At 37.9% G+C, this 22,349-nt stretch overlaps 1 protein-coding gene across 1 annotated transcript in view; it reads right to left on the bottom strand.

Annotated features, from left to right (window-relative positions):
- Window positions 1–10,173: 10,173 nt before the first annotated feature.
- The window catches only part of ROBO1 (roundabout guidance receptor 1), a 689,994-nt gene continuing 677,818 nt past the window's right edge, over window positions 10,174–22,349 (bottom strand). The window contains exons 28-31 of the mRNA XM_009274513.1: window positions 20,635–20,787; window positions 12,486–12,794; window positions 11,022–11,221; window positions 10,174–10,197 (exon numbers count right to left, since the gene is read on the bottom strand). Of these exons, the coding sequence (XP_009272788.1) occupies window positions 10,174–10,197; window positions 11,022–11,221; window positions 12,486–12,794; window positions 20,635–20,787 (686 nt within the window). The remainder of the gene's footprint in view (window positions 10,198–11,021; window positions 11,222–12,485; window positions 12,795–20,634; window positions 20,788–22,349) is intronic.

Genomic DNA, 22,349 nt, shown 5'->3' with positions numbered 1-22,349 from the left:
GTTTTTTACCCAGCGCAGAGTACACCTGTCTAAGCCGTGAGCCACCAGCTTCTCTAGGAGAATGCTGTGGGAGACGGTGTCAAAGGCCTTACTGAAGTCCAGGTAGAGCACAGCCACAGCCTTTCCCTCATCCACTAGGCGGGTCACCTGGTCATAGAAGGAGATCAGGTTGGTCAAGCAGGACCTGCCTCTCATGAACCCTTCAGGAACCTTAATGCCTTGCTCTGAAAGTGAATGTGATACTCAATCATTTCAGCCTGTTTCAGAAGCAGAGTTTCAGAAGCCACTGTCAGGGGAAAAGCTGCATCCTGTGCTTTCATGACTTTCCTGACGAGTTCAGCTGTCAAAAGGTTCCTACTGAAGAGTGAGATTTCACTGGAATTTTAGACCAATTACACTGAGACCAAGTAGAAATTATTCTGCATTTTTCACATATGAACACGGCAAAGAGCTGTTTTTCCATGTGTATATAATAGTTCCTATGTAAAAGTTGCACTATGACATGAATGAAAATCTCTTTACCACAATCCTTCAGTTTACAAGGAGCATATCTGATCATAGAGCACAGATACTTCTAATGTTCTATAAATTTCACCACAGCATCAGCTCCACGAACAACTAGAATTGGACAAAGCATCCCATTTATGGTTTTATAAGTGCTGAGACAATGACATCCGCATTTCCCTCTCTTCTACTGGAAATACATTTTATGAGATATCTCAGGTTTGCATTTATTTTGCTTTGTTTTTACTGGCATCATCTCACTGGGAGCTTATAAAACTTCCTGGGATCAACAAATACATTCAGGCCTTTTTCTTCCTCACAGTTGTTTACAACTGATGAATTTCCAGCATATAATAGGCATTCATATTAATTCCTAAATGCAGGACCTTGCATAGTGAACTACTGAATTTCATCCTATTTCTGTTACTCCAGTCCTCAAGGTGACCCACTCCTCCTCCATCCTGACAATTGCTCACAACTTTCGTGATCAGCACGTTTCATTATCGGACTCCTGCTTTAGTGCCAAGTGCTTTAATGAAAATATTAAATAAGATAGACCCAAAATTGATCCTCAGGGGGCCCCATAGTCTCAGAATATCATTAGGCCTTACATTTCAATACTAATTATATTGTATTATTTACATCACGGCAGCAATGCTAGACTCAATCGTCCTGCAGCACTACACACATACGTACACAGTAAGAGAGAGCCCTTGTCCAGAGGAGCCAACCACCTGAACTGACAAGACAAACGGAGACAGGCTGGAAGTAGTATTCTACTGTTTCAAGAGGCCATAATCTAGATGGTGTTATGGCAGCTGTAATGAAGAGTATCTGAGAATTTAACATTGATTAAAATTTACATTTCTGCTACTCGCAGATTAAGAGAGGGAAAAAAAAGAAATCCTGCTGTATCTTACTCAACTACAAGAATGATGATCTAAGGTTAGTAGAAAATTGAAATTTTTAAGCAGCTGGTAAGGAAATGGATAGTGATAAAGATTCTTTGCTGCCTATTATAATGCCTGAAGAAATACTCAGAATTTTCCTGTGATGTTCTTCACAAATCAGCATACTGTCACACAAGGCTTTTCTGGATGTGTTGAATGAGATTCCTAACCATTTAATAGAGACGTTTTTTAGCATTAGCTTCAGCATTTCTGGGAAGTTTTTTAACATACCATCTTTCACCAACAAAAAATTGGTTTGATGACAATAATCACAATCAATGAAGAACTGTTCGCTTCTGATGGTTGAAGTATTGCAACCAGCAAATACTTAAGGAAAGTACTATTTATATTTTTCCTCTCAGTTTTCCCTTGATCCTTTCTATAAATTGATGGTAATATTTGAATTGATTTCTTTAAAACTTGATTAATTTATTAAATCATTCACTTTGTTAGGAACTTTGTCAGAATATCACTGATTACTGATAGTAAGAAAATGTTCCTATTGTTAGCTGGACTAACATCCTCCATAGTTTGCCCTCAACAAGAAGTATAAAGCAACTGAAATTAGTACATGTGTGTTTTCCTGGCCCTTGGAATCAGCATTTCCCCAGTGTGGGCATGATGTCAAACCGTAGTGACAGTGTGCATGCATCCAAGAAAGCAAGCCTACAAGCAGTGAGCATGGAACAAAAAAAAAAAAATCCACACAAAATCTATTTTTTTTTTTTTCCTTTTTTGTAGTATAGATTTATTGCACTTCAGTGGACTGGTTAACTAACTAACTAAAAGCTCTCTAAAAGCTATTGAGAAACCATCTTGACTGTGATCGCAGAGCAAAACTGACAGAAGTGCCGCTACTACTTACAGCTTATACAGAAACATTCATATTCAGAGTGCTTGACAGACATTAAATTAATCCCACTGTATCTTAATTCAAACTCCCACAGGGATTCAGACTGTTCTGAGGCATATCTGCTGCAAAAGTTAAGTGTCTGTAGCACCTTCCTACCGCAGGAAATACAGTTAAGCTCCAGTTTGTTATTTTAGTGAGGATATTCTTTCAAGGATGTTTTCCTACATTTTAAAACGGGGCTGAGACATCCTGGTTGGTATCTCGTTGGCACAGACTTGTTAATCTCTCGGTTGTTTAAAAAATGGATCTAGCTGAAATTTCTCATTTGAAAGTTTTATGTTGATTACTGTGTTAGCCAAAAATGGCAAACTCCATAGGATATATCACCTGTTATTTGTTTTCCTAAAGCTTTCATACACAATACAGTAGGAACACAATAGTGTTTACTTGTTCTTCTTTCAGGGGAAAAAAAACCCAAAACAAACCACAAAAAACATTAAAGCACATTTTCAAACCCCCTCTTCACCTCCCCTTTTCAACTTTGAATTTTTGTTCTAGGACATGAAACATTTCTGACCAACTTCTTTCCAAGCACTTGTACACTCAATCAGCTCATCACAGATCAGGGTGCCAGGGGGACCAAATGTTTGGGTGTTTGACACCCTGGTTTCTTTCGTGGTCTGAGACTAATATTCTGGAGACAACAGCTTCTTCAGCCTCCACTGCCCTAGCTTATCTATGAAGCTAGATAGCTTCATGTTGCTGCCCCACCTAACTTCCTCCTTGGAGCACAGTGGACAAAGCCCTGTGAAAGGTAGAGGAGAAGTACGTAAGTACATGTGGATGTAAGCCAAGAACTGTGTGAGGTGCTGCATTCCCAGAGCATCAGGAGGCTGAGCTTCTATTTGTGGCATTTATCACTGTGGAATGAAGGAAAACATTGCAAGGCTTCAGAAACTGAACGTCAGCACTGTGCTAGTCTGTCTTTGTGATTTTGATAAATTCTCGGAAGTGCTCCGAGAATGTAAGTTTCAGCTTGTATTCTGTATAGCTGGGAAAAAAACGCCGCCTGTCTCACAGGAATGCGATGAGGGTGCCTACATGAGAGGCTGTAATAGCATGAACAGCTGCCTAATACATAGGCAGGATAGCATCTTAGTAGTGCGCGCTCTGGATTTACTGCCTGCCTCTATTATAACCAGCCAAAGAGAGCTCCCAAGGATTAGGTTGCCAATGAAGATGTTTTTGGTATCATAGTACTGTGCAGAGTTTTAAGGGACAAATTAAAAATTCTCCCTGACGAGAAGCATTTGCAAAATACTCGCCAAAGGCACAGACGTGCTCAACAAACAGAACGGGTTTTAGCAAACTAGACAATCAATCTTCATCCTGTACACTCTATGAAACAGGTTTTGTAGGAAAAAAGGTAAAATGCAGGTGAAAAGATTGTCATAATGCAAGCACAGAAGGGCAGAAAATTTTAGGTCGATAAACAAATGTACATTCTTTTCCTTTACACCTTGTACACATAAAGGTGATGAAGACTCTCGTGAAGTCCTTCTGAAGCATTCACCCTACAGTAGCAGCTGTATAATAATATCCATGTCCCTCCAAACTGGATCATGTAAGAATGAGGTTAGCTCAAGGAACAGAAGAGAGATATATATAAAGCCATATGTGTGTGTGTGTATATATATATATAAAAAAAAAGCCATTTGGCACTCATGTATTGTTTATATCTGCCTAAATAGATTCTGTTTCCTATAAGACCAGACTCCATTAGCACCTTGCGTTGTTGTACTATCTGTACAATCATTTCAAGTACCAGTATCCAAGAAATAAAGACTTCAGGATTATGACGGCTTTTGAATTTTAAGCTGTCTAAGCCATCAAATGCTGCCACCTTTGTAATATCTGTTAATGATGGCTATGGAAACTAACGTTTTGTTTCCATTTTAATTTGTATTAGTAAGGTGAGTGATCAGTGTGGTACAGAATTGGCACGCTGCTGAGATGATTGTGGCAGGACCTAGTTCTCAGCTCCACTTTTTTCGGGCTTTTACTAGGTATAAGAAACTGCATTGCTCTGTACTCGGCTCGGTAGAGCGCAATTTCTTTTGCAAACATCTTGTTCAGGAATGTAATGAAATCTTTGATTCTGTGACAATTAACATTGCAGAAATAAAGGTTCTTGGCCATTATTTTCATGCTATCTAAGTGCTTTAGGAATACTGTATTAGTTACCGTTTGCTGAAAGGGGGGGAGGGGTTGGTTAGGGGTTTTTTTGCTTTGTTTTGCTTTTGTCCTTCTATGCGTCAAAGACCTTAAGGGCTCCTTTACTGTTATCCCTTGATGCTGACTTTGAACCACACCTGTGCTTGAACACTGGTGGGAAGCCACAGAATAGAATAGAGATTGATATTAAGTAGCTTTATTCTACATTTCCTGATATTACTCTTGCTAAAAATATCTTAGGCCTGAAAAAAAATTCAATAAACACAATTTTTCTCATCAAGGCTTTGATTGTCAAGCTCCAAAAAAGTCTGCAAAGCGATTGGCTCCACTTTATGCCAGATACAGAGACTAGACCTCAGAAGGTCCCATCCTCATCATCTCATGCGACAAGAAAGGTGAATGCCACGGGGAATTAAACCCCCACTTTCCTCTTCTGGCAGCTTAAAATGAGCCCATTTGGTGTATATTTAGCAAGGACACAGAACAGAAGCAGCATGCAGCAAGGATTTCACTCTTGTTCCAGTGTTCATTGCACTGTGATGGCTGTTGTTTGCCAGTCCGTAAGGAGGTAATTCACTTCCAGGACGGTTCAGTTCAACAGGATTTTTGCCATTAGCTTCAATGAGACTTGGGTTCCTCAGCTCCTCAAGTTTTTTTTTCTCTTTATATCCCTTGATTCCCCTTCTCCAGCCTGCCTTCCTGCTTTATGGCGTTCATAGAGACCAGTTTCACCAATTCTCTTTCTGAATAGGATGGATTTTTTTTCCCATCCTCAATATGGACATAAAATGTGAAGGGATCCTCATTTCCATGGTGTCATCTCAAGTCTTTGACTGTTTCTGTGATCCACAATTCAGTGGCTTGATAAAAAGAAAGGAATAGTTTACGAAATAATGCTCGTAATCTTCAAATGTCTCACTGTCATAGACAGCACAATAGTGCACTGGCTTTTGTGAAGAACGTATTTATAGGCAACAGAAAAATCATCATATACAATGAAAAAAAAGAAAATCAAACCCGAGTAAACAGTTCACACTGAGATCCACAGTTGGCGTCAATTTTAAAGATTCATCTTGTGATTTGAATTCTGAAATTTTCAGTTAGTTCAATAGAAAATGAAGATGTTGAAGGACATGTCTGGCGAGGACGATGTCCATGGCAACACTGGGAGTTACTCGTGTGTGGGTAAACCTCAAACATCCATAAACACGTTCGCCTTTCAGCTGAGTGTTTGGAACAGACTCTCAGTTCCCAACCTTAATCTCAGCAAATACAAAACTGTATACACATGTAAATCTGCATTCGCAGATACCAGTTATCTTCCAGTGTACACACTAAACATATTATAATACTTCTCTTATACATAAGCAGTAGGACTTTCATTTGCAAAGAATTTTCATCTGTAACATAAGCAAAAACAATGTATAAAAACATTTTCTCCACTTGTAAGCAGGTAATGAATCTGAAAGTTTCACTTAAGGAATGTAGTGTTTTTGATTTTTAATAGATGGTTCTGTTGCTGACAGTAAAAGATTCTTTTAGGAGCTGTGAATACAGAGGTTGGAGATTAGCTTTTGAAACAGCATATTGCAGAATAGATGTTATGTTAGGCAAATCCTACATTTTTCCCATGGAGGTTCTTTCTTCCTTAAGCTTATTCAAGGAAGATCATAGATTATGGAAAACTAAAGTAGAAAATGTTAAAAGCAACATATTACGGAAAATTTATGTGCTAAGTAAAACAATAAATTAACTAGGTTGCTATTTTAACAAACAGCTGGTTCTGGAACATAGGAAGTAAGGTGGTAGACAGTTCAAATACATTTGCAGGATTTGAAGCAAATTACATTGCTTAGGTTTCATGATCAGTTACAGCTAACCTACTTCTATAAAATTTTTGCAAATACAGATCTAGGTTATACTTGCAATACCCTAAAATAAAACCACTTTGTCATTTATGCTTCTAAATAAGTGCTCTTTGGAAAATAAACTGATACATAATGCTAAAACATGTGCAAGGCATTTTCTAAGATCTTGTAATTCTGATTTGGTTTAGACACCTTCAATAGTACCCCAACAAATATTATTTGACTTTGAGTAAAGTCAAATTTAACGTAACTCATACAGGATTTCACAGAACACACTACAAGAAAAATCAAACTTTACATCCATTATATTAATTCAGCACACAAATCCTATGGATTTTCTAGCACAATACTTGTTTTCTTCAGGTATACAGTGTAAACAAAACCTCTGAACACTACTTTCTTTCGTTGTGTTGGCTTTCACCGAATTTTCACCAAATCGTTCTTTAGGTAAAGTAGCAATGCATAAATGACCTAGTTTTACTGTACCTGAATGCCAAAGACCAAGTCAAGAGTGTATCAATGCTGATTAACAGGAGTTATAATTTTAAGACCAAGCCGTTGTATATTTTATCTTCATTACAGTGTTTTTGGTAAGACCACAATGCACTGAGGACCCAGTGTGGGTGCAAGAACTCTGTGACAACTCTGCAATGCACTGTCTCAAGATACTGCTAATCACAACTGAATGCAATCACAAACCAATCCAAATAACTTCTTAGGGAGCACCATCAACCATCAAACAAATTTATAATAACTCTTAACAAAAAACCTCATTGGGCAAGATTTCCCACTTACCACTGTTTGAGGTCAGAACTTCAGCTGGAGTCTGACTTCTAGTGAAGCTACGCAGATGGACACAGACATCAGCTGGGGATCCGATGCGTGGTTTCCAGTATGTCACCGTGCCAGTGAAGAATGAAGCGAGTACCTGTTATTTCAGGCATGCAGCACCAGTGTTTCTGGACAGATATACCTTACAGAGGTCTACACACTACAGCTGCAACTAGATCCCAGTTTTGTGATGCACCACTACACCTTTGGCAGCGGCTTAAGCTTTCGTGCCAAATGGCTGACACGCTCAGGGACCCTGCCTCGAGCTCCACCTCGTTCCCCACACCCTGCTATGGCAATGGCTTGGTCCCAAACCATGAGGCCGTTCCCAGTGCCAGGAAAGACAATCAGCTGCTGAAGCAGTCTGTGCCCAGCAAATCAACCTCTCCTGCCTCCTCCAAAGGAAAGGTGCAGGCCAGATGGATGTCTCCTGTGGCACAGTCTGGTCTACGGGCTCCTGCCTGGATTATGTCGGCGGCTCTAACACGTGCTGGTCTGATTAAATCCAGGAAAGGGGAGTAAAACCCCCCCCCCCCCCCCCCCGGCAACATAGAAAGGTAACATATTTCACTTACATATTTCACTTATTCTACTATCTTAGTATATGCTTCAAAGCTACAATTATGAAAAAAAAAATATACTTGAGGCTTATGCCCGATTAAGTTGTCAAGGCTCTGGCACTCTTCTGTGGCAAGATACTTGGTGCTGTAGTACGCTGCAGCACCTCAGGATCTGGCTCTGGACTGTTTAAAGCTCTTGGGAAAGGAGAAGTATGGCAGTCAAAAAGACAAGGGGCAAAAAGGTTTTGTTGAATAAAAGATATAGTGGGGTTTTTTTATGGAACGTGCTGGCTATCTTTTCTTTTTTTTTTTTTTTTGACTGGGATGATGGGTGTAGGGTAGGGAAGGGCAAGAACGGGGTGATCAGTAAGAGTACAGGGTTACAAAAATGCAAGAGCGGAAAAGGGACCATCACTGACTTGACTGTGATCCACAGCAGGACTCTGCCGACCACAGAACAGCTAACGTGCAGGAGGACAGCAGGCACGTAAGACAACTTGTATTTGTGCAGGCCCCAACAAACATACGACTCATAATATTCATTCCCTCCACATATTTGGATCTTATTTCCTTTGTAACAAATGTATCTCACCCCTGAGGTGAATGCTTTTGTTGGTACAGATTTTCTTCATCGGCTCTCTCTGGAAATTGGCAGGCTAAGAGACGTTTTCGTTATCACAGTTCATGAAGCACCCAGAAATCAGATCTTTAAGGCAATCAATTGTAATTATGTAAAATCTTAGGGAGAGCATCCAGCTCTCCCTCTTTGTTCATGCTACTGTAACTGCATGGTTTCAGTGGAACAGATTCTGACTCCTATCAATAGAAATAAGATCAGAGTTGGCCCTAAAATTACGTTTCAGGGAACACAAGAAACTACGCAAGAAAGATAATGTATTTGAGAACATTTTTAATAAATAATGTGACAAAAATTACTTTTCTGATTATTGGATCCTCAGTATGCAAAATTATGGCTAAAATATGAGGTTTCTTACATGAACATAATGAAAACATTAATCACATGGATTGTTCCTTTAGTACTGCACACCCTTTCTATGGAACCTTTCTTTAAAAATTAGCTAAATGAAAAATTTCAGTCCTCGGTAAACACCAAAACACTTTTTTTTTTCTTCTTTTTTTTTTTCCATTGGGGCTAGTCCTGATAGCTGTCAATAAACAAACACACATTTTTCCATTAGCACCAATGACAAAGAAATTTTATAATTACAAAAAAGATCATAAAATCTACAGACAGAGGACATCATTTGGCAAATTCAATGCAACTAATGCCTCTATTTCAGCTTTAATGATAATCCAATGTTAAGAGAGGCCACAGCAAAATTGATAATTTTCTGTAAGTCCAGGAAAAGTGAGAAGTGTTTTGATTACGGCCCACATTTACGTTTGTTACTTTACCGTCTGTCATCATTCAAATATTCCAAATACAAACATAGAGCATTAACAAAAAGATGAAAAATATCCCAAACAAATGCTTAACATTTTCAATAAGACAAAAAAAAAGGTTAATAGTTACAATGGTTTACAAACAAAGTTTAGTGATTGTGCTTTTAAAACCAAAAAAAAAAAAAAAAAAAGGAAAAGCAGGGCATTACAAAAAAATTAATCGCCAAGATCAAACAAAACTTCTTTAAGTGGCACTTCTTCTTTAAGGTGAATTGACACAAGTAGAGGTCTGAGATTTGGGCCAGTAACAGTTAATGATATTACCCAATGATTATTAAAAATGTCCATTGATTTTCCTGCTTATTTTCATAAGCATTGTTGAAGCTGAAAATCAGAAAAAGTTTCAGATAAAGTTGCTCGTGCCATGAGTAGGCATAGAGCAATTTCATTGGCTTACCTCCTGCCTATCCCAAAGGACATTTTTAATAAGAATGTACTTAATGATGAAAATGGAAAGACAAATCAAAGTACCACAGGGGATTTAAAATGAGTACATATTTACAATAAGAGCCACCTCATCCCAAATTAATTTTACTTGCATTTGTAAAACTGTATCATCTGCAAAAGGTTAGCAAGAGACTGGCAGAAAACAAGACACAGTCTGTATTGAAATTGTAAGAAACCATTTGCACTAACTGCAGACTACAGTGAAACCCCTAGAATAAAAGAATGTTCTGCGTGATGTTCACTTTGGGGATCTTTTTAATCAATGCTGTATTACTTGCAATGTTACCGATTGGCTCACTGGTGTACGGGCAGTGTACTAAGCACCGCCTCGCTGGGGAGAAACCTCGGGATCCCAGGCTCTGGAATCCCCTTTTCTTCTAATCCTGAAGCAGCAGCTGGCCCAAGTACCACGAAGAGCAGCTTACCTGCCTTCTTGGGCAGCGAAGGTGATGCACTTAGCATTACGGAATAGGCAAGGGCCGTTCCTAATAAGGAGGGTTTACAAAGAAAGAGTAAAATAAAAAATCGCATTCTGATGGCATGAAGAAAAATGAAAAATTGTACACTCTGATTGCACTGAACATTATTTCTGGCGTCAAACATCATCAGACTTGAGGCATCTTAAGTGATTTTTTTTTTCTGATTAGATTTTAAAAGCCTGTTACAGTACATGTCGTTGTCTTCAGCTTTCTGTTTCCTGTATTAAAAAAAAAAAAAGACATAAGTGACTACGTTAGATTTTATTAAAGTTTGTTTCACATACTTCTTAGAGGTTTGTTACCTTTAAATAATAATTACTACTTTTAATTACGTGCAGCAACATGACTCCATGTTGGACACCCTTTCTACAATCAGGATTTGAAATGAATTAATATCATTAGGCAGAAAAAAAAGAAGAAAAAAGTTCATGCCTTAATAGCTAATAAAATCTAGAATGATAAAACTTTCAAAAAATGCGAAAGTCAATGTCAAGGTGTTCTTAGATGCTCTAATGCTTTATTTTCACTTTTGAAAGAATCTGGATAATGTAAAGTGCACATTTAAATACTGTATTTCTGCAAGTTCTGTTCCCTAGGTTTTAGTGTGGTGACAGTTATACTATGCTACGTATTACTTGTTTTTTATGTTTTTGACACATTTAAGCTTAAAGTTTCTTTTCTTGGATTGTGCGTAACATTAATAGACAGATAAATGTACTAATTTTTCTGAAAAGAAATATTTCTGGTTCAAAAGTCTTTTTTCTTGACATCTGTCTAAGCACAGAAAATAGCCTTATTCGAGTCATCTTCAGTAATACAACTGCAGTTACCTCCATCTCTTCTTCTTCCTCTTCTCCTTGTTCGTATGCTCCCAGTACTTGCATTTCTGCAACGTTCCTTCGGGCTATATTTGCTTGATCTGCCCTCTGTCTACCTCCTGATCCTCTTGATGACATAGAGCTGGAGGAGCTGGGATCTCTAGGATTATTTGATGTTGGAAACGTCGGTCTAGAATATGGTAGGATGTCCTCTGTATAATTAAATATATACATTGTTATGTTTACAAGCCCAGAGATACTGTGATCCTAAAATTTCTGCATGCGGTTGATTTATTTTACTTTTTGTGACCCTCAGTAGGTTTAAAGTGATGCCTGACAGGAATATGAAATACACTGTTTCCATAATAGCATTATAGAAGCTTTCTTGAGGAAATGTATAGTATTCACGGGGTAACATTCACCACAGAAAAACTAATTCATGATTACTGTCCACTTCATTTCAATTTATGATCACTGCTCTATGTTCTACAGGAAAATGAAGGAAAAAAAAGTAACCCTTGCAGTGTATTTTCCATATGACTGAGTAGGAGGAAATGAAAATACATGCATGATACTCGCAAGGAGCTCACTGCATCTAAGTATTAGACCCTCTATTTCTCAAATTGAGTTTGAAACAAAATTAGCGGGCATGTTTTAAAATTTCAGCACCATCCCCTTAAGGTAAATTTCTAATAACTTTTCTCTATAGTAATCCACTGTACTCAGTACCAGCCTCTTACTAATGTGCCCATTTAACCAACTTACTGCCCAATCACCCCTGATACTGACCCTGGATATGGGTAGGAAGAAAGGACCAGGCATTTGTACGAATCTGTGTTGAAAGCCTTAGTGAACACTTGGCAAATTCCATTAATTACTAATCTTACCAACTTCCATAAACAAGAGATTACGTTGATCAGGTCTGATTCATCTAATGCCGTGTCAGTTAGTATTTATAACTAATGCATTACTACTATGGCTTTCTTATTTTTTAAACAGGACCAGGTTTACAAATAGACAAAAATGGGCCAAGTGCCAATTCTTTGGTAGAAAAGTTAAATATCTGACTTACAGATCTACTATCTGACTTCACTCAGTTCCCTTGTAATTAGATTATAATTAGATAGATTAGACATAACTAGACTATAAAAGTGTGGTAGGGGCAAGGACACTGATCCTTACAGCTCTCGAGGAATATTTCTGTTTGGGCTCCCTCAGCGTTAGCTTTAATACTTGATGAGTGCATAAGGAAAGCAAGATAGAAAAATCTATGTTTTTCCTAAGCTTTTGTTTCCATTTCACCCTAAGGAGAACCTGCAACGTGACCTGTATTAGCACCTCTAATTTCAATTAATGGTGACAATTCAGCAGACCTAACTTCGCTCACACCGTTGGTGTGAGAGACCTGGAAAGAGCTGCCTTTTTTCCTGTGATCAACACACAATACTTCATTAAAACCAGAGCATGCAAAATAACCTTGAAGAAGATGAGTTTTTGCTGGTGTGCCTTCTCGTTTTGGTGCTTTATTTCCTCGCAGTTTCCCATCGTTTTGCTGTTCCTGTGATTCTCTCCGCTCTCCCGAATTTGTCCGCACGTCTGAATGCTGTCGCCCATCCACCCCGTCCCTCCCCTTGTAGCTCGCTCCTTTCCTTTCCGCAGATCTGTCTGTCCTCGCTTCTATAGAAGCAAGTTTTGGCAACATGACCGGCCGCACCTCCAGCTGTGATTTGGACTGGGCGGTTGGTGATTTTATAGCTGGAGGTGGCACAGGAGGGGGTGGCAAGTCTACAAAGTTGAAAAAGATTAATAATTTCATTAGCGTATGATGTCATTGAAATTAAGAAATAATATTTAACTTCCACTGAAGAAACAGATGCCCTATTTACTTTCAGCCCTCCCTCTGCCCTTCTCTCTCCACCCCAAAAAGTATTGTGTTACTGTTACAACTGCTGACGGGTATTTTTCCAAAGCTTGAGATTTAAAAATGCAAAGTAAAGACCTCTCACTGCCTTTTCAAATCACAATATTTTCTTAAAAATTATTACAAAAAGCTGTAATAAACTTTAGACACTTGGGTATTAATATATCTGTTATGGATATCAACATAGAGTTAAAGATATTAACATATCTTTGCCGGTATTTATCATTTTTGCTAAGTCCATTCAACAGCACAGCAGCTTGTGCTATAGTTACTAAAGGTCTTCAGGGTGCTGAGCGTTAAAACAAGTTGGCTGGGGTGTACGAATGTATATCAAATGCACTGCTGATCTATGTAAGGATAAACTATATTCATTATTACATTCTTCTTTCAAAATAGTAGGTTAATCTAACATACATATCCCTGATGTCTGTGGGTATCTCATGAGATACGAAAAAATCCACACTCAATCAACGAAGTAACAAGCTCTCAGGAAGAACAAAAAAAGAAAAAAAGACACACAAGACTTTTGAATTTGTCTCCTTAAGTCAGCACAGCTTAAGGGGTTCTAAAATTCTGTATATTTTTAAGTAGTATTTATAAGGCACAGATACGTTTTACTTAGTTAATTTTTTCTATTCCTGCATTAAGACTTAAAACTAGAATGTGGAAACTGTTCATCAGGATACAATAGTGCTCTGTGGCCTATAAAATGTGAAGGAAAAAAAATGTAAAAGTCAAACAAGGAAGGGACAATATAAAAGCGGTTCACAACAAAGCTGTAGGAACAAACCACATGCACCTAAAAGAACAACAGGTTAAAAAAAGTGAGATGTGAAAGATGTTTCTGAGGTTAATATTCTCAAGTGAGATTGCTAAAAAAAAATAAATAACAGCACTATTAAAAAATGTAACTTCAGCATTTTATAATAGTGTGCATTCATTCCTTCTACTTCCACAAAAATCTTGGAGCAGCTGTGTTTTTCAACCACCACCTCTATATATACAGCTCATTCACAGTCTATTCAAGAGAACATTGCAAATGAAAATTAACTAAATTGGGCCAAGAAAAAAGGTAGTGCTCCTGAATAAGAAAAAAATAGGCATCTAACATATACGTATAAATTCAGATATGGCAGATGCCAGATACTTTCGAGAGGTTTTCCAGTGACACAAAGCACTAATGACTTGATCTAGCCCTGTGGAAAGGTGTAGCAATGCAGAATTCAGTGCTTTATGCAGGCTTACCGGGCACCACCCTCCACATTAAACTGGTGACAACTTGGAATTGCCCTTGACCTGTTTTAAATAAGACTAGAAATTTTATCAGTTGTCTAGACTGGGATGATGAGGAAGAAAGATGTCATAAAGTTCATTTCCTAAGGTTGGACATACTTCAGGTAAATGAGATCTGTAACGTCATTCTTGCTGCATTAACTCCGCTATCTTGGTTAAAAAAAAGAAAAAAAAAGGGAGAAAAAAAAACCCACAAAAGAACAACCAAGCAACAAAGAAAACTTCTCCTTGTTCTAATTTATGCCTTGAATAAGGGACCAAATTCATTTAACAAGAAACACAAACTTCTTTCCTTCTGTTCCTCTTAGCTAAGAGCAAGTTGGACAACTGGCCTTATATTCCTTGCAAATTGTGTAGGGCAGTTTGTTTTTCAAACTCCGGCAGTTTGGGGAACATCAGTGTTAGAGAGTAGCTAAAGGTAAACAATTGAATACTGACACTTAATTTAAGCATCTACTTAACACTCACCATTTGCAGATGTCTTTTAAGAAAAAGCACTGTCATTTCCAAAAATTGAGAAGGCATAATGTAAATTAGCTGGAAGCCTGGATATATAAGTGGCTGAATCAAACTAATTTTATTTATGGAGTGGGAATTATTAGACTATAAAGTAAGAACAAAGACAGATCTGTGGGCAACGGACTGGACTCGTTTAACTGAGGGAACTAAAACTGTAAAACGGAGAGGCACCTTCTGATTCAGTAAGATACGAAATACAACAGATTTTGGTAAGAAAGCACAGAATCAGTTACGTTGCATTCCTTTGCTATCCATAATGCTTTAAACATGGTTTACAGTGGTAACCTCTGTCCAATGCACAACCTTAGCGATGAAACTCTGTAACTCCACACATCAGAACAGCATTCAGACTACCTCCTCTATGCATCTAAAAATGCCCTGTGAGCCCTAGCCACCAAAGAGCGAACCAAACCACTTTCACTGTGCTGCCCAGCCCTGTAGATGCTCAAATTCAATATGGGCCTACAAATGTGGACGTTTGGATCACAGGGCTCCATAGCCATGTGAGCTTAAGTGTCAATACCTGCTCCAAAAAAATCTTGGTCTGAAGTAGTATATAACCTCTTACAATTCAACAACTAGGTGAAAAATCGTGTGAACACCTCGGAATAGCATGTGATACGTTCCTTGAAAGCCCAGTGTGTCAGACCATGTCAGACCCAGCCCAAAGCTTATCAAGCACAATAACTGTTCTTCAAAAGCCATGCTGGAGATGGTGATGGTTCCCACCTTTTGCAGAATACTTTTGGCGATTCTAGAACTTGGTCAAGATTTAAAAAATAAGATAAACTCTTCATTAACCTGAGGAGATTCAAACAATATTTTCCTTTCTCTGGAAAACATCCTTCTCAAATGTCTTCTCTCAGAAAAGGACACATCCATTCACAAGTGGATGAAGATACTCAAACTCAGAAGTGTCGACTTCTGGAACCACCGTTCTTCATGCAATATCTTGTGTCTCACATTCCCCACTCACTGTCTCTATTAAAGTTATCAGAGCACCGAATAGCCCTTCTGTTGAGCCTGCTGATGTGTAAAGGGAGTCTAGGTACTTAATACCAAGCCTTTTCAGTCACCCTTGGAGCCAGTCTCCAACAGTTGTGGCACAGCAATGCACTGGCTGAATGCCAAAGGGAAGGAACAGCGTCTTTCCTGTAGCCCGTAAAATACAACTTGGAACAAACTACTTTATTCAAGAATCCTATCCAGCTACACAGGACAATGAACAAAGTGGTGTTAAGTCTTGACTATGGAAAGGAAAGATGCATTGATATAAAAAGTTTCATATAATGGCAGTAGCTCTATGGCACAGTAATAACTATAGAAAAGTGATATTCTCTTTCAAGAACATTTTTGCAACCTGCAGGGAAACTATAAAAATCTTCATTATAACACGGTACTCCTCGCTGAGAAGAATCCTTTACAGAGGAAAAAAAAAACCTTTTCAGAGGTCAACACTATTACACCCCTGTGGTATTTATTTTAACAGCTCAGATCACAGAGAAAATCCAGATTCAATCTGCCTCCTCGAGTACAAACTGGCACACTTCTTATTAAAAGGAAAATGGAAGCTTCCATTGTAAGGAATAAAAAATAAACCACAAAGCAACACCAAACCAATATAAAGAACTCAGAAGTATTTGTTAAAGGTCAGCTGTGCTCACATGTTTCATTCATGCCTATGTATTACTGTTGTACTACTTCCCACGTAACTAAAACAATTAATGGATGCCATTTCATAGCACGGTCTATAGAGGAAACCTTCCATACGTGTCTTTTGAATGGAGCGGTGATAATTTTCTAAATGAGAACTTATACAGGAATCATGGGATAAGCAAAACACCAGCGGGGAAAAATAATCTAAGTCAGTTTGGCACTGAAGTGGAGAAACCACAAATAAGCACAAAAAGATGAACTGTAAGTAGAGACAAATGGGGGAAGTAGGCCTTATTAGGCAACTCTCTCTTTCAAGCTCTATCGGGCTGTAGATTTCTACAGTCATACCCTGAAGAAAACAGCAGTTATAGATTTGATGCAATATTGGAGAAGATACAGAGTTTTTCTATTGCCTATTTATGCAGACACGCAAAACTCAGGATTGTTCCTGACTTAGTAAAGCTTTAAGATCATTTAAGATTCCTAGATACATAATAACCTCAGCTACTATTATTCATGTACTGAAGTTATTTTCATGCTTTATCTTTCAAGAAACATGGCCCAAACTGTACATAATAATCGGATGAATAAATAGATACAATGAATAAATAGAGAAAGCAAAACCCAATACGAAGTATAAAAGCAGTGGGTTGTTTGGGTTGTAGGGTTTTTTTTGCCTGTATGTACATTTACATAATGCTTTTATCAAAACAATTTTCACTCCACAAAAACTCCTTCAGTAACAAAATCAACATTTACAAAATATCTCACAATGGAATCAGAAGTAAGGACTGCAGAGACAGCAGGTGTCTGAAAATTATTATCATTCAATAACAAGCTGGTTTTTAGCAGAGGTAAGAAATGCATTCCTACTTATTTTTTACCTTGCCGAAATTTGTGCAGAATAGATTTTTTTGTACTGCACAGGCAGAGGGAGACAAAAGTGCAAATGATGCTGGCATGCATAATGGCTTAATATTTCAAAGTGAAAATTCAAGGAAATATTTGGCAGATATTCAATTGTCTTCTGTGAGAAATTCAGCTGCCCTAACGTCATGTCATTGATAACACAGCTAAATAACTCAGTTACAGTCTCAACCAGTTAGTTGTGAAAATGTTAGTGTTTTTTCCTTTGTCACTCAGAGATTTAAAAAAGAATCAGGATTTAAAATCTCGTGTGAACTGTCAATGGCGTAATTTCTATTGAAAGACCTAGTGAATCGAAGCAATGACAAAGTATTTTATCCTTTTTATCTAAATGCTTACAATTCCGAGGGCTTGAAAATACTAATAAATCAATTCAAGACAGTTCAGAAGAGACTTTCATGTATATAAATTTAGAAAAGACAAAAATATTCTTTTAAAATTTGGTTTCTTAAATTAAATATGTAAGTAGGTCAGGCAAGGTTGAGAAGGAGGATAGTGTGGTTCTTGTAGTGCACTCTTAGTAGTTAACTCTCTAAAAGGCTAGATGAAGAGCAATTAAAAATTCATACATTTTAATCTTTACCACCTACTGAGCAAAGGTTTTTAGCAACAAATATGGAAAACATTTCACCGCCTGGACGACTGTCAAGGAACAAAACAACTGAGCTGAAATCCCATTCCACATAAATTAGAAACTGATTTGAACTAATGCTAGCAGAAAATACAGAATTTTTACTACTTATACAATGCAGAGTAGATCAGAGAGCACTCTCCTTTATTTAAAAAAGGGTAGTAGTAGACCTTTTACTGCTACATTAGTAACAAATACACTTTCAGAAATACCAATCTCTTGCACAAATCTTGCCGTATAAAGAAAAAAAAAATACAGAATTTTTTAAGACTTACATATATTGCTGCTGATAATACTCTTGGCATTTTCATGCAACCATTCATGCAAAGATGAAATTTATTTATATATCCTTTCTATCAACCAATCATGTAAACTCTTCATGACACTGGTATTTCATGAAGCTGCTAGCAAATACTAATTCAGATAATTTGGGAACAGTAGAAAATTCTTTAGATGTGAAAGTAAATTCCATTTTAAAAGCTGAGAAAGTAACAAAGCAATTCATTTTTCTCTTTTTAGTATCTATTCAATGCTTCTAGCCACCAATAAATGCTTAAATTCAGAATATCTGCTTTGCTCTACTAAAACCACACGTATGTTCACCTGCTATGAGGAAAAAAAAAATCTTTGTATCAGGCAGTCCTTTATAAAAAAGATAAGTAAGAGTGTGATATCAAGGCAATAGAAAAAACTAAGTGTATCTGGGAAAGGTCAATTGTGCTTAAATGTTTCATTCATGTCTCCATATCACTTTTCTCCACCTAAGGAAAACAATTAGTAGATGCTATTCTATAGATAATTCTAAAGGGACAATGTACTAGATGTCGCTATTAAAATGAACGGTTAGACTCCTCAGTAAGGTTCCAAATATGCTTATGTAAATGGATTGAGGGGGAAAATAAATAAATAATAATAATAAAAACTCAAAACCAAACAAGCCCTTCAACCTTTGAACTGGGTTTTATTAGTTCTGCAGAAATTAAAGCCATAATTTGCTGTTCCCTGAATGACCACACTCTACTGCACACTGAACAGGTTAGCGGAAATTCTTACCTGATTAGAAAATATGCTGAAGTAAGCAGATGCTATATAACACAAAACAAATATTGATCATGATCGTCAAATCTATTGCAATATCTAACCACAATGCTCTATGATTTAACTTTGTATAACTACTTTCACAAAAACCTGTCATCAAATACAGGCCCACCTCTTATTTATTCCTCTGTTAGAAGAAAATGGCCACATAAAACTCCTGTTCAGATTTTATTTCTGATGTCCTAGCTGCTGTGTTTGTATTGAGGTTTGATGCTCAGCCAATCATTCAGTTAAGAGCACTCTCTTCGAGAGAACAAAAGCTGATAAAATGTCCATAAAATCTTGCAAAATGCCATTACAAGGGTCTCATAAACGTAACATTTCTGGTACAGTTTTGGGATTTACACCTTGTGTTGTCCTTTTACAGAAGCAAACATGCACAAAACCACTGTAATAACCTCTTGAAATCAGATAATATTCCAACAGCTCAGTTTCACTGACAGAAGGGGCCTGGGCATAAGCCAAGAGGCCCAGGTGCACTGTGTCATGCCAGTATTTAATGCAGCCTAGTATAAGATAGATGCTAGTGAGAAAAAACACTCAGAATAAAGTACAGATAATAGCATGGACAACCACGCATTGCTAAATTACTTCTGCTCACCGTGCTGTGAGCTTTGTATTAAATTTTTTCGTCAAGTGGCAGGAATCGTAGGGAGAAGTGGCTCAAAACTCCCTTCTCGTAACCCTGGATAAGGATCTATAATATTAGGCTTTGATATGATAATGGAAAACGATGCCCCTCTTTGAAAAATTTCAGACTGGTAATGAAAGTCCTAATCAGATTGTTGTTGCGGAGAACCCGGGAGGTGGGGAACGATGCCTCATTTTCCCCTCCCCCCCGTTAGCAAATTTAGCAAACTTGACAAGATGGGTTAAGTCTTGGAGAATTTATCTTACATGAATTTCCAACAGAGCCCGTGGGTTGTTTTATAAAACTGGAAGGTAGTGCTTTAATAAAAGCTGCACCACCTGAGGCATTTTCATTAAAGGCTCTCTCTAGACAACATCACAACGTTTGCATTATCCTCCTACACTCCCAAGAGAATACAAGCACTACCTTTTCAGCAAGAGTTTATATTGTGTGTGAAGGCACGAAAGAAGATGATTAGATTTTGCTTTTACTCACAAAGTAACCGCTTGCCACAATGCTGTGGTCAGGATTAAAATTCATTGATTTGTGTTGCCCACTCTTTGAATGGTAAATTGTTTTTTTCAGGAAAAGATACATTCTGGAGGTTTTAATAGTCAGTCATGTGAATGAAGATTTTAATCCTAACCACACATTATTCTCAATGACTGTACTATTTATGCTATCTGGGCTCTTAAATAATGACAGTAATTAGCCGATTAGGACACTACAGAAAACAGGTGCAAGGCTCTGGAGTGGAAGCATCAATGTACAGCATTAAGGAACTCTGGCATTTAAAACGATTAATCTGTTCCGTGTGTTTAGCAACAGGAAACACAAATCACTGAATTCTGAAACATAATGTTATCTCTGTGGAAAAATTTCACACACACGCACTGAATGCATATTTAGAAAGGTTCACTGACGTTTTCACCCGTTTCAGTGGACTCACCATCTGTGTAGACTTCTCTGCGCAGATGTCCTGGCTGGTGTTTTTGCTTTTTGGCAGGTCGGACCTTCTGTATTACAACAGCACTCATGTTGCTGTCGGTAGACATGGGGCTGGTGGGTCTAGGACAGTGTGATGCATGAAAATGTCTACGGCCTGGAAATTGTTACAGAACAATAGCTATTATTTTCCTTATCTAAAATAAGACGTTTCATACTTTCTCTTCTTTCACATCAGAATGACCTAGCTATACAAAACCTGAAAATAGACTGTTGGAACAATAATAAAACTCTCATCCTTCCTGTAATCAGTTTTAGAGTGAGCCGTAACTAAATTGAAGCATTTGCTACCCTATCAGTAGGCAGGTTGGCTTAGTTTCACAGAAATTATCCAACTGGTTGCTAGCTGGTAGCTCCTGCCCCAGGAAGCTGAACACCATCGGCAGTCAAGCACAGGCAGGCTTCTCGCCTTCCAGAAACAACAACACATTTCACTTTTAAAAGGGGTTATTTCACTTTCAAAAGGGGTTTCACCTCCCTGAGCTCCGGCAGCACGAGGTCACCCGTGCCATAAGCAGAGCAAGTCACTAGCAGGTCTCAGGTACAGATGTCCCCTCCACCGCTTTGAGTGAATTACCAGAAATCCATCGGGGATGTATGACTGGCATTTTATCACAGCTTATTTGCAGATAAGAAGTGTCACATTTTTAGGATGTGTAGTCAGGTACGGGTAATATAAATACACAAAAATCACTGCATAACATGAACTCGACTGTTGTAAAATTATTTACCTGTAATAGGAAAGGGATGTAAAAGGACCTCTTCTAAATATATAAATTTACAGACGCATTTATATGAATGTATATGTATAAAATGGATAAAATCCTGGCCCCGCGGGTATGAATGGGAGTTTTGCCACCTACTTCAATTGGCCAGGATTTCATCCAGAATTACTAAATTACCTCCCCTCTCACTCTTCATGATGAACAGCTGTGTTGAAATGAAACAAAGGACTGTTAACTGGGAGAGGATATCAGAAATGGGAGGAAGGTTGCAAATCTGTGGAGTCAGGGTGGACACAGTTGTGACAGTGTACCTCTCCTCCAGGTTTGGCAGTTTCATAGGATTGATTGGCAAAACATTCATGGATCTGCTTGAAACCTGCATCCCACCCTGCAGTATTCTTATTTCTTAGCTGAACTATAACAATATCCACTGGGCCTAGTTACTGATCAGGGTACTGATTACCTGTATATACCCAGTGTTACCAGTAACCAGCACGTTGTAAAACACTAAATATTTCAAATTTTGTATTTCATCTGTCCAGTGGTGATTCAGGAGGAAAAAAAAAGAAGAAACATATGCATAAGGCCTTGCTGCATATTCATAATCTATAATCTAAACTGCAACTAATAACAGCTGTCAAATTATTAAACCAACACAAACCCAGCTCATCTCAATAATACAGCAGTAAGAGCTTGAAGAGCATTCTCCAAAACATAACAACAAAATATAAAATGGAAACCAAATATATTACAATTTTTTTTCAAAGACAGGGGAAATATGACTCCAAAGGTTTACTATTTATTTGGACATTTCAATACAGAGGGATTAAATCTCTCACGAAGAGTGACTGAAAACACTGGGAGCCTTACACTAGGAAAAGGATACAGTTCTGATCTTTCGCCCCCCCCCCCCCCCCCCCTCTCCTCCGGGGGG

The sequence above is a fragment of the Aptenodytes forsteri genome, unplaced genomic scaffold (genome assembly GCF_000699145.1).
Source record: "Aptenodytes forsteri isolate BGI_AS27 unplaced genomic scaffold, ASM69914v1 Scaffold207, whole genome shotgun sequence".
NCBI lineage: Eukaryota > Metazoa > Chordata > Aves > Sphenisciformes > Spheniscidae > Aptenodytes > Aptenodytes forsteri.
The sequence above is the reverse complement of the archived record's forward strand: the minus strand, read 5'-3'. Positions and strand labels throughout refer to the sequence as shown.